General features: G+C 38.7%; 1 protein-coding gene across 1 annotated transcript; it reads left to right on the forward strand.

Moving 5' to 3' along the window:
• The first annotated feature begins 3,568 nt into the window (after window positions 1–3,568).
• Window positions 3,569–12,890, forward strand: LOC110956426 (tubulin alpha chain-like). Its single transcript, XM_022201903.2, has 4 exons — window positions 3,569–3,714; window positions 9,113–9,335; window positions 11,122–11,270; window positions 11,751–12,890. The coding sequence occupies exons 1-4, from the start codon at window positions 3,712–3,714 to the stop codon at window positions 12,723–12,725; spliced, it is 1,350 nt and encodes a 449-aa protein (XP_022057595.1). The 5' UTR covers window positions 3,569–3,711; the 3' UTR covers window positions 12,726–12,890.
• Window positions 12,891–16,331: the final 3,441 nt, after the last annotated feature.

Here is a 16,331-nt window from a genome sequence, read left to right on the forward strand (position 1 = left end):
ATACACACCTAAAGGAAGTTAATGGGTCTTTTCAAAGGCCAGCAAGTCTCAAAATTCAGTCAAAACATAAGAACAGAATTTCATTTTAGGTCCCAGACTGACTGATGTGTGGAAGTCTGAATCTGTGTTTTTAAGACCGTTTCAAGGTAGAAAGCATCTAAAAACGCCACACGGATATGTTATAAAGTAAAATAAACTGGATTTCCACCAGAAGGAGTCTTTAAAAACACACTTGTACGACACCGAGGAACGTCATGCAACAGAACAAACAGTCGGGAACATCAGCGATTAGACTGTAAAGCCACGAATAAACCAAAATAAAGCCACAGAAAGCTCCTGAAAGTGACTCTTTGTTTGAGAAAGCGATCAGTGGATTTTGCATTAAACAGACGAGCACTTCTGAGGCCACTTAGCAACTGTTTCTGTCACCGAAACAACAGATAATAATTGGAAGGGATTAGAGTTTGTTGTTGAGCCCTTCGGGGAGTGAAATTAGCATTCGGCGCTAACAGGACAAACAGAGATGCAAACACTCGAATCAGTGGACGGGATTTTAATTTAAGCTCGGAGACGGAGGACAGAACACACACAGAGGATCCCAGGTGATGCATGGAGCACTGGAAATATCCTACTTCAGGTTTTTAGCTCTTATCCAGATGCAATTTATGAGCAGGAGTTTGTTAAAAACAGTGCAGAAAGGATTTACAGAATCTCGAGCATCTCGTGGGGACACAGATTTAGAGAAGAATTAAGTTTATACCTGCAGGTTCTTGCATAAACCGAACAAAATACATATAAAAAGGTAATAATGTAATGTAGTATGACAGCTACAGTTTGCAGTGCACTTTTTCCCCTTATTTACATTTTCTAGCCTTAGTTTTACATTAGAGCATATGCATTTTGTTTGTTTTTAATGAACAATGGAAGATATTAACTTGTGTAAAGACTGAAATTATAAAATCTGCGGTACATATAAAACTGTATCACTAAATATTTGCTTTTATTCTTTTCTTCTCACAAAATGTGCCCAAGACAAAACTGTCAGGGAATTTTTACTTTAGTTTTCGGTAAAAAATATGAATAAAATGACCTGAAATTCAGTCGCTAAAGGAGAAACACGACAAAAACCACCGACTGAAACTGAAAAGATTTGTTGTTCTCGTCACGTTTCGGCTCAAAACGCTGCAAAGAAAATCTGCCAGAAGAAAAAAAAGAGTTTACAGTCTGAGCCGGCGAGAGAGACGAAAAAGAAAAGTAATCTGTGGAGGTGGAAACATGAAACAGATCTCCGCTATCGCAAACTATCGCTCCTCTCAGAAAGAAAGTGAGAGATGCTCAGGGGAGCGTCTGAAGGGGAATGAGCGGCTCAGGGGGACGGAGCTAAAGGCTCCGGAGGACTCGGGGTGCGTTTGAGGATTATGAGGACGTTTCCATTCAGAGCTGGAGGCCTGCAGAGATGAGCTCCGGCCTCCTGCAGCAGCTCCACATTCCTGTAAAGAGTGATGGACAGCTGAAGTTCACAAACACCTTTATCCCCCTGAACCCGACGCACTAAAACACGACTGCAGACGCCAATTTAAACGGTTTCCTTCACATCAGGCAGTAATTCAGTCAAATCAACTCATCATTTATCACAAACATCTCAGTTTTACTCACTCTTAACTAACTGAACTGAAAAGATCTCATTTGTATTAGGAGCTACAAACATTAATTCTTATAATTTCAGCAGCTGAGAGTTCACTCAATTCATTAAGTTAAGTTCACTGGAAACGAAATCAGCACTTCAGCAGATTATATCAGATTCTCTACAGCCAGCAGCAAAAAAAGTTCTTAAAATTCTACAACATTTTTCAGCCAAATACCAGCAGATTTCTGTTAAATAATCACATTCTTGGTTATATTTTAAGTAAAAATGGTGTCATTTAATTGTTAAACACTGCAAAAGACAAAAAAAACAACCCACTTCTGATTAATTTACAATTTTGGCCTTTTATTTTAAACACGATAATATTCTTTTTCTGTGATTTCATTAGATATCAATAATAAAACATCCGTCAGTTTTTTAAAAAATTAAACACATTAGAATTTATTTTAATAATTTACACTTGTGGCTACTAATGAACATATTTAGTTGACAAGAAAACCAAAAGCTTTTGCATATTTACTGGGGTTAATCATGTAAATGTGGATATTTGTGACCTTCTAACATTTAAATCATTTTGTTTGCTTGTTTGTTTGCTTTCATAAATACTGTAAAACTGGTGTAACTTGTGTTCAGGAGGATTACTGGTCGTTAAATGTGAAAGATGAGGGCTCCATCTAGTGCTTCAAAGCAGAACTGATGATTTTAGATGACAGACGATTTCAAATTAAAACCACCAGGCTGCATTAATAAAAACTGAATAATGTTAGAGAAGACGGCCTTTTTATGGTTTCATTCCTTTTATTTTTTGCTTCCTTGTGGTCAACACATTTCTCTTAGGGGATAGTAAAGTGAAACATTATTTTATACTCAGATTTCTCTTTAGAGTGAATATATTTATAGCTCTCCAAGTTAAATTGGACAATTATTTTAATCAGCTGTTGTGTGTTTTTATTCTGTTTCTGCAGTTTGTCAGTGTTTTTCCCCTCCTTTCTCTCACATGAACATTGGCCTAAAATAGCAAAAATGTGTCCAAATTGAATCAAAACTTCTCCTAAAATAGATAATACTCGAAACTTAGCCAAAATGACTCAGAATTTGCCCCAAAAAACCCCAAAACTTGCTCATTAGACTGAAAACCTGTCCTAATGAACAACAATATGTGCAGTATATTTTAATTAGTCTGAGAGAACAAAAATGTGTCCGATTTAACTTAAAATTTGTCATAAACTACTAACACTTGTCCAAAAAGACGAAATAACTTCTCTTAAATAACAAAAACTTGCCTAAATTGACTAAAAATTTGTCCTAATGAACAACAAAAAGGGCAGTATGTCTTCAAATTGTCCGACAGAACAAAAAAAATGCCTAAATTGACGCAAAACTTGCCCTAAACAACTAAAATTTGTCCAAAATGATTAAATAGCTTGTCTTAAACACAAAAACTTGCCCCAACTGACCAAAAGCTTGCCCTAATGAACAAAACTACGTCCAGTGTGACTTACGATTTATTAATATAATAAAAACTCGTCCAAAATGACTAAAGAACTTGTCGTAAAGAACAAAAGCATGTCCAGATTGATTGAAAATAAAAACGTGCTCAAAAGGTCTCAAAACTATGTTGAAAGTGACTGAAAATGAATCCAAAATGACAAAAAAATGCTCTGGAATGACTGAAAACTCATTTTTTAAGAACAAAAGTATTCGACATGTGTCCTAAAAAACAAATTTAAGCCTAAGTTTGCTCACTATTTGCTCAAAATCTGCCCATAATACCAAAGAACTGTCCACAATGACTGGATTTTTGTCCTAAGATTACTTCCTGTGTGCTTTTATTGTGACAAGGCCAAATATGAAGTCTGGTGTTTAAAAATGAGGATGTGGAGTGAACAGAGTCAGCTGTCGGCGGCTCCGCCTCCCGCCTCTCCACCTCCTGTTGCAGCTATAAAAGTGTTGGACGGTCAAACTCTGGTGGGATTCACTCACAGAGCTCTCATTAAAGGTGAACTGTGAGAACCTGCAGTCTTCAAACCAATTCTTCTCCAGAAAAGGACGACAAAAACAGCACCATGGTGAGTATTCAGACGTTATTACTGTTATTTGTACTTAATATCCTCAAGTTGTATCTGATGTGTGACTCAGTTTTGCTGTTGTGTCTCCAAACTTTTCCTCTATGTCGGCTTTCGTCCATTGTTTCTGCTTTACTGGCCCCAAACAGCTTCTGAGAAACATTGTGGCGCAACAACAGCACATAAAACTGAGCCACAAAGTGTTTTGAAACAGTGAAAAACTCAAAGTCAGTGAGCGGAAACATGCTGCCAGGCGGCTGGCTGCAGCTCCAGGAAGGGTTAACCGTTTCCATATGGCCTGTCGAGAACGCTGATGTGGCTTCGAGTGTGTTTTACATTTCTATATGTTCACCGGCTGAATCTCCTGCTTTTGGAGGAACAAACACAACTTTAAAAACAAAACAAACACCATAACAGATAACTTAACCACGTATTTCTTGTGACAGCACGGGAGAACAAACTCGTGTTCTTTCCTCTGCGCGAGTTCAGGAAGTTGACCTTTTCCTTTTAGTGCAAACAGAGAGAGTGTTGTAATGTTTGCAAGTCATTTGGAAAGCACTGAAACACAGGCGTCGGTTAAAACAGGTTTCTGAATTGCAACAAAACTGTCTTTTGGTGACAAATTTATCTACAATGATTGAAAACTTGTCCTAAAGAACAAAAAATTATTTTGACTGAAAACGCGCCGTATAGAAGAAAAATTAGCAAATAATGCTTCATAACTTGTCCTAAATGACTTAAAACATGTTCTAAAGATCAACAACTTGTCCAAAAGTACTCAAAACTTGTCCTCAAGAGCAAAAAACTTGCTCAGAATGACTCACAACTTGTCCTATATAACAAAACTTGTATAAAATGCCTCAAAGCCTGCCCTATTTAGCAAAAACTTGTCCAACATGACTGAAAACTTGTCCTATATAACAAAAACTTACCAAATATGATTAAAAACCTGCCCTATTTAACAATAAACATATCCAAAATGACTCAAACATTGCCCTATTTAGCAAAAACTTATACAAAATGACTCAAAACATGTCCTAGATAGCAAAAATGAGTCCGAAATGACTTAAAACTTGTCTTATAGATCAAAAACTCTTCCAAAATGAATCAAACTTATCCCATGGATCAAAAATGTGTCCAAAATGACTGAAAACCTGTCCTACAGATGAAAATGTGTACAAAATTACTCAAAACTTGTCTTATAGATAAAAAAAACAATGTCACCAAAATGACAAAGCCTGTCCTACAGATCAAAAAATGTGTCCAAAATGACACAAAACCTGTCCCATAGATCAAAAATTTGTCCAAAATGACTGAAAACCTGTCTTACAGATGAAAAATGTGTACAAAATTATTCAAAACTTGTCTTACAGATAAAAAATGTCACCAAAATGACACAAAACCTGTCCTACAGATCAAAAAAGTGTCCAAAATGACACAAAACTTACACAATATGACTCAAAACTTCTCCGATGGATCAGAAATGTATTCACCGTGACATACAATTTGTCCTATAGATCATAAATGTGTCCAAAATGACTAAAAACCTGTCCCATGGATCAAAAAAGTGTCCAAAATGACTTAAAACTTGTCCCATAGATCAAAAAACTGTCCAAAATGACTGAAAACTTGCCCTATAGATCAGAAATGTGTTGAAAATGACTTAAAACTGTCCAATAGATCAGAAATGTGTCCAAAATGACTTAAAACTTGTCCTATAGATCAGAAATGTGTCCAAAATGACTTAAAACTTGTCCAACAGATCAGAAATGTGTCCAAAATGACTTAAAACTTGTCCAACAGATCAGAAATGTGTCCAAAATGACTTAAAACTTGTCCTATAGATCAGAAATGTGTCCAAAATGACTTAAAACTTGTCCAACAGATCAGAAATGTGTCCAAAATGACTTAAAACTTGTCCAACAGATCAGAAATGTGTCCAAAATGACTTAAAACTTGTCCAACAGATCAGAAATGTGTCCAAAATGACTTAAAACTTGTCCAATAGATCAGAAATGTGTCCAAAATGACTTAAAACTTGTCCTATAGATCAGAAATGTGTCCAAAATGACTTAAAACTTGTCCTATAGATCAGAAATGTGTCCAAAATGACTTAAAACTTGTCCAACAGATCAGAAATGTGTCCAAAATGACTTAAAACTTGTCCAACAGATCAGAAATGTGTCCAAAATGACTTAAAACTTGTCCAACAGATCAGAAATGTGTCCAAAATGACTTAAAACTTGTCCAATAGATCAGAAATGTGTCCAAAATGACTTAAAACTTGTCCTATAGATCAGAAATGTGTCCAAAATGACTTAAAACTTGTCCAATAGATCAGAAATGTGTCCAAAATGACTTAAAACGTGTCCTATAGATCAGAAATGTGTCCAAAATGACTTAAAACTTGTCCTATAGATCAGAAATGTGTCCAAAATAACTGAAAACTTGTCCAATATATCAAAAACTTGTACAAAGTAACTCATAACTTGTCCTAAAGAACAAAAATATGTCAGAAACACCCAAATTCCACCTTAAAAAGTGAGTTTTAATAGATATAATTTGCCTTTCCTCCATCTCAGTTTCAAAAAAACACAATTCCCAGCAAGACAACAAGAACAGCCCCCCCCCCCCCTCCAGTTTCACTTCCAAATATTTTGTGACTCATCCCCACTCTTGTATTTTGGTTCACCGCAGCCTTACGGCACAAAGCTGCTCTGTGTTGAAATCCTGACGTCAAACGTGACGCCTGGACAAGATACAGAAAGCAGATAATCGCTCTGTTCAGCGTGTGAAGTGTGGACTTTACAGGCCGGGATTCGTGTCAACACGCGGCGACGACGCCCCTCACATCCAGCCAGGCAATCTGAAAACCTCAGATCTCGCTGCAGAGCTCCAGAGCAGTGATTTTGCAGCTGCACTGTGTTTTGCAGCGGCTATAAATGCTCCCTGGAGTCAGACGCTCTTATTTTAGCAGCACTCTGCGGTTCGAGCGTATTATCAGCGTGATACGAGCTGCAGTCCAAACAGGTTAGTGGGGCTGACATTGGACTGAAAATAGCCGGCTGCCATCGCCATACTTGGCGCCGAGACTCCTCCTCTGCTCGTCACGAGTCTTTCGAGGGGGATCCGAATTCAAAACAAGCCCAGAGCTCCATGTTTAAACTCCGCTGCAGCTTCTAGTTGTAGCTGGTGGTGATTAGTCACGTCTGTAAAGCTGCACTGACAGTGTGGCTCTGTTTGGTGCTGCAGCTTGGACTGGATCAACATCACAGTTCAACACTCTGTTGTTTCCTAAACGACATTCAGTTTCCATTGACTTTCAGATATTTCAGCCATTTCTCTTTTACTTGTAGGTAACTTTCTATTATTTATCATATTTATTTATGGTTAAGTGACTATTTCAACTTTACCATAAGCTGTTTAAACCATTTATCCATTATTGTTGGCTCGTTTTACATTGAGGTTAACTATTTCAACCATGTACTTTGACCTATTTTAAACCATTTATCTATTACTTGTCTGGTTGACTACTTCATCCATTGACTTTCAGCCGTTTCAACTATTTTTCTTTTACTTTTAAGCAATTCTGTATTATTCATTATACTAATTTCTGATTAAATTACTACTTCAAACAATTATTTTTTGCTCTTTCTGTCATTTATCCATTATCGTTGTTACCTTATGTTCAGGTAAATATCTCAACTATATATCTTTTACTTTTACATAACTACTGTATTATATTTATTTCTTGTTACATGGCAGTACCAACTATTGACTTTCAGCTGTTTCAACCATTTTTTTTTAACCGTTAGCCAACTATATCAATAAATTTATTCACTATTTTACGGTGATTTATGTTCAAGAAACAATTTCAGCCCTGTATCCATTAGGTTGAGGTAATTTTAGGTTACTATTTTAACTGTTAAACTACATTTAAGCCACATCTCTAACATCTATCCATTATGTTCCAGCTTCAGCAATTCAAATATATTTACTATTGAAAGAATTTGTCTCATTTTTAGCTTTCAGTTCAGTTTTGCACACAAAATCATTTATCCAATACATCTGGAAACTTTTTTTTTTTTTAGCAATTTATCCATTAAAACTACATATAATGTATATTTTTGGCACAGTTTCAGTTCTTTACACATTGCTTTTAGAGACCCTCTTTCTCTGTTTGCTAATTAGCTTCACACACCCTTAATTATAATATATTGTTGTGTGCTACAGAAAAGTCAATAAAAGATAAAAATCTAAATATATTTTTCATTAATTTCAAATTAGCTGAGTTACTCTGCATCTCTAAAGAAGCCCTGGAAGTTGCAGACATCAGAAAAGTTCCTTATGCTCTTTCAAGTAAAAAAACGCTTCGGGGCTGATCAAGCACCTTTTCGGTCGCCTTGTTTCAAAACGACAAGCTGTCCTGTCATTTTTCTCAGGCTACAGATTCAAAGACCAGCTGACAGGAATTTCACAACAGCATGAATATTTCTCTGGCTCACGTCCAGCTAAAATGAGGTCAGAGGTGTCTTCTCCCTGTGAGCGACCTCGTAAACATGAAGCTATTTAGTAAATGTAAACAGAGCTGAGTTTACCTAAACTCTCGTCTTGACAGGCGTGAAGCCATTTTGAGGCAACACATGGCATCTGTGCTATGTCATGTTTGTAATGACAGCTGGGTTTTGAGAGAAACTGCAGCACAGAGCAGGTACAGATCAGCAGAAACTAGTCTGAGTAGTAACTTCAGTGCTTCACGTGCAGTGAGGATTTTGCCTTCTACTCTGCTCTGCTCTTGAAAGACCAGTTAACCGAACACGACAGACGACATTTCTCGCTAAACTCCCTCAGGACAAACTTTACTTCTAAATGATGAGACCAAACTTGCTTCTGTCCTCTGCATGAGTTCACCCTCCACCCTCACCCACATCTTTTACAAGCCACTAGAAATACTTCAGCAGGGAGTGGAAGCCCTTTGACCTCAGCAGACACTGTGACAGGACGGCGTTAATTACCACCGCTTTCTTATTTAGATCTGTGACGCCTGATTCGAGGTGCCGCATCCAACTTGCAAGTATGTTTGAGAATTTAGGTTTTCTGCGGATGCAGGTTGAAAATACGAACGCACAGATCAAACAAATCAGGGCAGTAAAACAAAAGCAGACTCCACTCAGTTTAAGAGCTGAGCTTTCATTTTCTGCAGGTCAAGACAGGTTTAAAGCACAAATGCCGACCTTTAGTTTTACTGCAAAAAAGGATGGGCTGAAGTGTTTCTTTAGTCCACGATTTGACATTTTGCAGCTGGGAAATGGTGAACCAGTCTGCAGTCATGAAACATCTCTGAGCCGTGTTGGGTTCAAGACACAATAATCAAATAATAATCGTCTTTTTGCTTCCGTAGCGCGAATGTATTTCCATCCACGTTGGCCAGGCTGGTGTCCAGATGGGCAACACCTGCTGGGAGCTGTACTGCCTGGAGCACGGCATCCAGCCCGACGGACACATGCCCAGCGACAAGCCCAGCACCGGCTACGACGACTCCTTCACCACCTTCTTCAGCGAGACCGGCACCGGGAAGTACGTCCCCAGAGCCATCTTTGTGGACCTGGAGCCCAACGTTATAGGTGAGGACTGTCTTTAAGATTTCCACCAAGTGGTTGAGGCTTGCAGTTTCATAGACTTGACATTTCTACCCAGAAGCTGGTGTTTAGGAGTTCTGTTGAAGGAGTGGTGGATGCTGTCGTTTTAGTCCTGCAAATATTTTCAGTGAAACCAGCTTTTCTAGTAAAGTGACAAATTAAATTCTGGGGATCTTTCGAAGGAAATACAAGCTTCCTTCAGCACTTGCCATCTGTTTTACTGCAGTCTATAGCCCCTCAAAGAGGCAGATAGATCAGTTAATGTGTCAGAAAAATAAAACACGACAATGCATGACCTTTTCTTTTGTTGCTCTGTGTTTTTTTAAAACGCACTGAAGCAAAAATGCAAGAGTAATGAAGAAATCCTATAATTCAATGCCTGCTGTGGACGAATTAGCAGCATACGAGGGCAATTAGCTGCTAAAAAGACTGATGTTTGCCCCAGGAATCGATGGAGACCAAAAATAGGCCAAATAAAGAATGCAATTTTGTAGATGCAGGTTGTAAAAACACGGTTGTCGTAAAAATGTTAGTAACTATAAAATCCTACAAACCAGCACACTAGCTAACTAGCTAGAAAACATAGTGGAGCATTTAGCAGCTACAAAGCCACATATTTCCCTCAGGAGTTGGGAAAGACCAAAAACAGCACAAGAAGAGAGAAATTTTGGAGATGCAGGTTTTTAAAAACACAGCAGCTGCAAAATATTACTCAAAAATGCTTGGCTTCTCAAGCATTTATTCTTTGGCACTGGAAACTTTATCCCAAGCGTTCCTGTACACTCAAACTGTCTTATAGGTCAGCAGCTTTTTGTTAAAACAACACAAAATCCTGCCATACACTCAATGGTCAGCACTGAAGAGCAGATTAGCAAACTAACTGGTGAAAAAAAGGAGAGCATTTAGCAGATAATGAGCAACATATTTCCCTCAGGAGTTGGTAGAGGCAAAAACAGAGTGAAACCTTGTAGATGCAGCTTTGAAAAACATGGTCGCTGTAAAATACTTCTCAATCAGTTAATGTTTAGCTCCATCGCAAAAGTTCCAGTAACTATAAACACTCACAAATTAGTACCCTGTAAAGAGATATGTTAGCTGTTGGCGACTAAAACATCTAAAAAATAACGCTATACAAGTAAATGATTCGTGAAATTTGTTTGTGCAGCCTCAGAAAAATCTGTTAAGGATTGTCAAAGAGGGAAGTTACAAAGTCTGCAAAGCCATAAAGGATAATAAAAAGGCTGATCATTAGCCGCATTAACAAGCAAATGATGCTGTAACAGTGAATGAGTGTTGGATCAAGGTTTTATCATTTATATAAATTTATATTGTCCAAGTGAATTTCCAAGTTTCCCAGTGGCTCCACACATTTCAGTTTGAATCAGATCCCAAAAGCTCACTTTCAATAGCAAGTTATAAATCTGTTTTTGCAAGCCCAGATGCAACTAATAACAACTGATCGCTCATGAAATTTAGATTTTAGTGACTTGGCTAGAATTGCACATGTTGGCCTACTTGCAAGACTTAGTGGCAAACCAAGAAGGAACAGAGCCATGGTTAATGTTTTTAATAAACGTTAGCTTTTTTTTGCTTCTGCTGTGAAAAGCTTCTATTGTGTCAGCTACAGCCTCTTCCCAAACCACATTAACATCAGTTATAAACTAAACAAATTGCCTTTTGGCTCCTATTTTTAAAGGTATATTTAAATTTTAATAGTGAATCAGACTCCTCACGCTGAATTAAAATGCTATAAACCCTTTCTTACCTGCAGATGAGGTCCGGACAGGAACGTACCGGCAGCTTTTCCATCCCGAGCAGCTGATCTCTGGGAAGGAAGATGCCGCCAACAACTACGCCCGCGGCCACTACACCATCGGAAAGGAGCACATCGACTCTGTTCTCGACAGGATCCGCAAACTGGTAAGGTTTTTCTTCAAGTCATTACTGCTGAGAGGCTAAAATGTTCTTAGAAACACCCAGATATCCAGAATCAAATGCATATTTTGAAAAAGCAGCAAGGGGCCAAGAAAACTGTTAAATAATGGTGGAAGATGACAATGTTCAAAAACTGTAAAAACTATGAAAATCATAGCAAGTAGCTGTAAAGTGGCAATACTTTTTGCAGACATAAAATAACAGTTTCTTTCAAATTATTGCAAATATCTGTACAATGTTAGGTTTGGCTGATATTAATACAATAAACTATGTGATTTTACATTCAAAACATGAAACAAAGTAACTAAACTTTTAAAAAATTACAGTTAACAGCTAAAAGTCGTTCACTTCTGAAAGTGTTGGTTGGGAGTATTTAATCTGAATAGCTCTTGATGTCATCTGCATTAGTTATCAGTCAGAAGTGAGAGTCAAGAAAAGTTTTAAGTAAATTGTACCTCTGTTCAGTCTGACCAGTGCACCGGACTCCAAGGTTTCCTGGTCTTCCACTCCTTCGGAGGAGGAACCGGCTCAGGCTTCACCTCCCTGCTGATGGAGCGTCTCTCTGTGGACTTTGGCAAGAAGGCCAAGCTAGAGTTTGCCATCTACCCAGCTCCTCAGGTGTCCACGGCAGTTGTGGAGCCCTACAACTCCATCCTGACCACCCACACCACCCTGGAGCACTCCGACTGTGCCTTCATGGTGGACAACGAGGCCATCTATGACATCTGCCGCAGGAACCTGGACATCGAGCGTCCGACTTACACCAACCTGAACCGCCTCATCAGCCAGATCGTGTCCTCCATCACCGCCTCCCTGCGCTTTGATGGAGCCCTGAATGTTGACCTGACAGAGTTCCAGACCAACCTGGTGCCCTACCCTCGTATCCACTTCCCTCTGGCCACCTACGCCCCGGTTATCTCCGCAGAGAAGGCCTACCATGAGCAGCTCACCGTGGCCGAGATCACCAACTCCTGCTTTGAGCCGTCAAATCAGATGGTCAAGTGTGACCCTCGTCATGGCAAATACATGGCTTGTTGTCTGCTGTACCGAGGAGATGTGGTGCCCAAAGAAGTCAACGTGGCCATCGGCAACATCAAGACCAAGCGCTCCATCCAGTTTGTGGACTGGTGTCCCACAGGCTTCAAGGTGGGCATCAACTACCAGCCTCCCACTGCGGTTCCTGGAGGAGACCTGGCCAAGGTGCAGAGGGCCGTGTGCATGCTGAGCAACACCACCGCTATCGCCGAGGCCTGGGCCCGACTGGACCACAAGTTCGACCTGATGTACGCCAAGAGGGCCTTCGTCCACTGGTATGTTGGAGAGGGGATGGAGGAGGGAGAGTTCTCAGAGGCCAGGGAGGACATGGCCGCCCTGGAGAAGGACTACGAGGAGGTCGGCATAGACTCATTTGAAGAGGATGAAGAAGGGGAGGAGTATTGAAAACGTCTCTCATTGATTTAAAGGTCATCGATACAAATCTTCTGTTGTGCTGACCAGCAGCACTTTGTCCGAGATCAATCTCATGGTGTTTGGTTTTATTGAAATATGACTCTCGAATCAGAGAGAACGTGTATCTTCTTTTCTAATAAAGCCGTTTACACCTTCTGCACTGCTCTTGATCAAAACTTCACTAAAACTCTTTGAGCGCTTTGATTTATGTCTGTAACCACATCTACAAGTGACTGTTTTGTTCAGTGACTTTGCGTAAAGCATCAAAACATCTTCAGAGCATAATACTGCCACCACCATGCTTGACAGTAAGTTTGGTGTTCTTAGGGCTAAAGGCCTCACCATCTCTCATCCAAACATTTCTGGTCGTTGTGGCCAAATAGCTCAGTTTTTGTTTCATCTGACCACAGAACTTTCCTATAAAAGGCCTTTTCTTTGTCCATCTGATCAACAGCAAACTTCAGTATATCTTTAAGGTTCTGCTTCTAGAAGAAAAACTTCCTTCTTCACTGCACTGTGGACCCTGACAGATGTGAGCAGCTTCTACAAATCACAGTTCTGTTCTAAAAATACTCGAAAAAATTGGAAACAAGATACTCCTAATGTTGGGGGGTAAATTTTAACATTGAACATGTAGAAAACAGTGATTTTAATTCAATATCATGATCTTAAGCTTAAATTTTAGTTACATTTCACAAACAAAATGCCATGTCACAGATGTATAGCTCAATGACCGGCTGATAAATGGCCTCGTTTCGGCTGCTTTTAAAAAATATAATCTGTCTTTCAAAGCTGTTGGCACGTTTTAGGCTGATGTGGAAGCTTTTATTTATTAGCAAAAAATTAGTCTTTTAGTAATCAGTGACCTTTTGAATCATTAACTTTACAAACTGTAGATTTTAGGATTAAATGGAATAAAATGGCAAGTGTTATGAATCAGAAGAAGTATTTTAAAAACTGAATTTACAGCCAAGAACTGCAAAACAAGCTTTTTCAGATGAGCTGTGGCTCCTCCACCACAAGATGTCAGTGTGGTGCTACTGTCAGTATATATAGAAAAGAATGAATTTATACAGTTTGTCTGATTTGCAAACATTACTGTAGCAACAAAAACATTAAATAGAATTACCGTGCACTTAATTTTCCTTAAACACATTCCATTGCTGTTAAAAGCAGAAAAATTAATGAGCCGGTGCATCCATGAATGCCAATGAACTGTTCATTTATCATTGTTTAGGCAGAAAGGGCAAAATGTTTAAGGGACTGTGACATTTTAGGTCCATATTTTATTTCTAAATTGGATTTTATAAACAAATCAAACTGCAATAACATCAGAATAAGTATAATCTAATGCACAAGACATTAGTCAGTTACTTCTGGGTAAATATGTCAATATAGAGCCTGTCCAAATACTGTTGGTCAGATTGTACAGATGTGATCTCTGCTTCACTGGCTTTAAACTGCCAAACTGAAGCTTGTATTGTTTCTTTTCTGCGGCAGAAAGAGCTTTTTAGCTGCATAGATTTTCTGCACGACCACCAGAGACAAACTTATTTCCCAGTTCAGGTCTTAACTCGCAGTTTTTCCTCAAGTTTCGGCTTCCTCCTCCTTCCTCAGCGGATGAGGCCTTCATATTGGCTCTGTAATTGCTTTCAAGTAATTAAGGTTCAATCTGAGCGGAGCCTCGGCAGCATGGACGGGGGATTTATAAAGGTCACGGAGGACGGAGAGGAAGATAAATGCTCTGTTCTCCTACATTTCACTGTAACTTCCTGCTCTTTCAACATGAGGCTTAACGAGTATCTCTGCACCGCACAAACACGATGACACAAGGCCACAAAAAGGAAATTAAAAGGTGATGATATCAGTGTCTGACTGCAGCAGGCTGGACACTTGTAGCTCTGATGGATAAAGAGTTGGCTCTACTGGTGTCAAATGTAGAAGTTAAAACGCTGCGTCAAAAACAGCAGGTTCATAATTCAGTTTGTTGAAGAGTCTGATGATCGGTTTGCAAGAAGACAGTAGATATAACTTTAAGTTTAAGGAAAAAAACTAATATTAGAACATGAAAATCCGTTCATAAATTGACACTTTAGTGCGTTAATATCTTGGGTTTAGTTACTACAGAACATAAATATCCAGGTTTTAGATACTTAAGTAGATGAATATCTAGGTTTTAGTTTCTATAGAACATTACCATCCAGGTTTTAGACACTTTTGTGCATTAAAATCCCGATTTGTGACACTTTAGTGCAACAATATCTAGGTTTTAGATACTGTAGAACAGTGACATCTAGGTTTTAGATATTTTAGTGGAGTAATATCTAGATTTTGGTTACTATGGGTCCTTAATATCCAGGTGTCAGATACTGTAGTACATGGATATCTAGGTTTTAGTTATTACAGAACAATAATATCCAGGTTTTAGATACTTTAGTGGATGAAAACATAGGTTTCAGTTGCTATAGAACAAACATCCAGGTGTCAGATACTTTAGAGCGGCAATATCGAGGTTTTAGATACTTCAGTGGATTAATGTCTCGGTTTTAGTTACTATACACTAATATCAGTATTTTTGCACATTTTAGTCCAGATTTTTTACATTTTAATGGATTAATATCAAAGTTTTAGATACATTGATACTTTAATATCGGGATTTTAGATACTGAAGTACTTTAATATCCATGTTTCTGATAAATTTGTGCGTTAGTATTCAAGTTTTAATCACTTTTGCTTTTACTTTAGCCCACATTTAGGGCGTTAGGGTTCTTGTTACCGCTCCAATCTAGAAATGACTTTCCCTTTAAAATTGTATTTGTCTGGAAGCAAAAAGTTTTTAAGAACTCGGAACTGATGGAAAACAAGGGTACAATGTTTTCAGTGGACTAATGAAGAATCAAACGTAATTCTCAGAAAGTTTAGGCATCGATTTCAACTTCAGGAGCAATTTCTGCAACAACTTGGTGAAACTGAGGACTGCTTTGCATTTCTAGAAGAACTTTTGAAGTGGAAAAGCAATGAATGGGAACTGTCTGAACTTTCTTTCAGGATCACCAGGTTATTTTCCAGGTGTCAGATTTGAATTTTGTATACACATCACAGTATGTCTGCAATGATTAATCAATTTATCAACTTCTTGTCTAGTCACCAATCAGTTTGAGTGATTTTAAAAGAAAGACAGTGTAATTCTGTGATTTCAGCGCTTCATGTTTTCCTTCAGTCTGCCAGTCATTTACCCATTTTCTTTTACATACATGTACTTACCTTCAGATTGAAACCAACCACAAACAACGGTTCCATCCTTTTTCTTCAGCTCCAGTTTCTTTTTTTCCAGTCCTTAGTCACTCTATGGCACAGACTCTGCTTAAAAGAAAACCCCCGGCTTTGTCACCTATGTTCCGCTGATGAATTGGGGTCTATGGAGCAAAAGCTTTTTGGAGCCAACCCTAGCGGATGGCGTGATACTGCAAGTTTTTGACACTTCCGGGTGGGCTTCATTTTTGGAGCCAGATGCTACGTCCATCTTTATATACAGTCTATGACGAACACATGGACCTACTTGCTGTCTGAGGATGGGAGGGAGGAGGGGAGGGAGGA

The sequence above is a fragment of the Acanthochromis polyacanthus genome, chromosome 22, assembly GCF_021347895.1.
Source record: "Acanthochromis polyacanthus isolate Apoly-LR-REF ecotype Palm Island chromosome 22, KAUST_Apoly_ChrSc, whole genome shotgun sequence".
Taxonomy (NCBI): domain Eukaryota; kingdom Metazoa; phylum Chordata; class Actinopteri; family Pomacentridae; genus Acanthochromis; species Acanthochromis polyacanthus.

Bases quoted from the DNA above. Each gene is read 5' to 3' on its own strand.
- LOC110956426 (XM_022201903.2), top strand. The intron at 9,336-11,121 runs GTGAGGACTGTC...TCTTACCTGCAG, and splicing joins CCTGGAGCCCAACGTTATAG to ATGAGGTCCGGACAGGAACG. The intron at 11,271-11,750 runs GTAAGGTTTTTC...ACCTCTGTTCAG, and splicing joins TCGACAGGATCCGCAAACTG to TCTGACCAGTGCACCGGACT.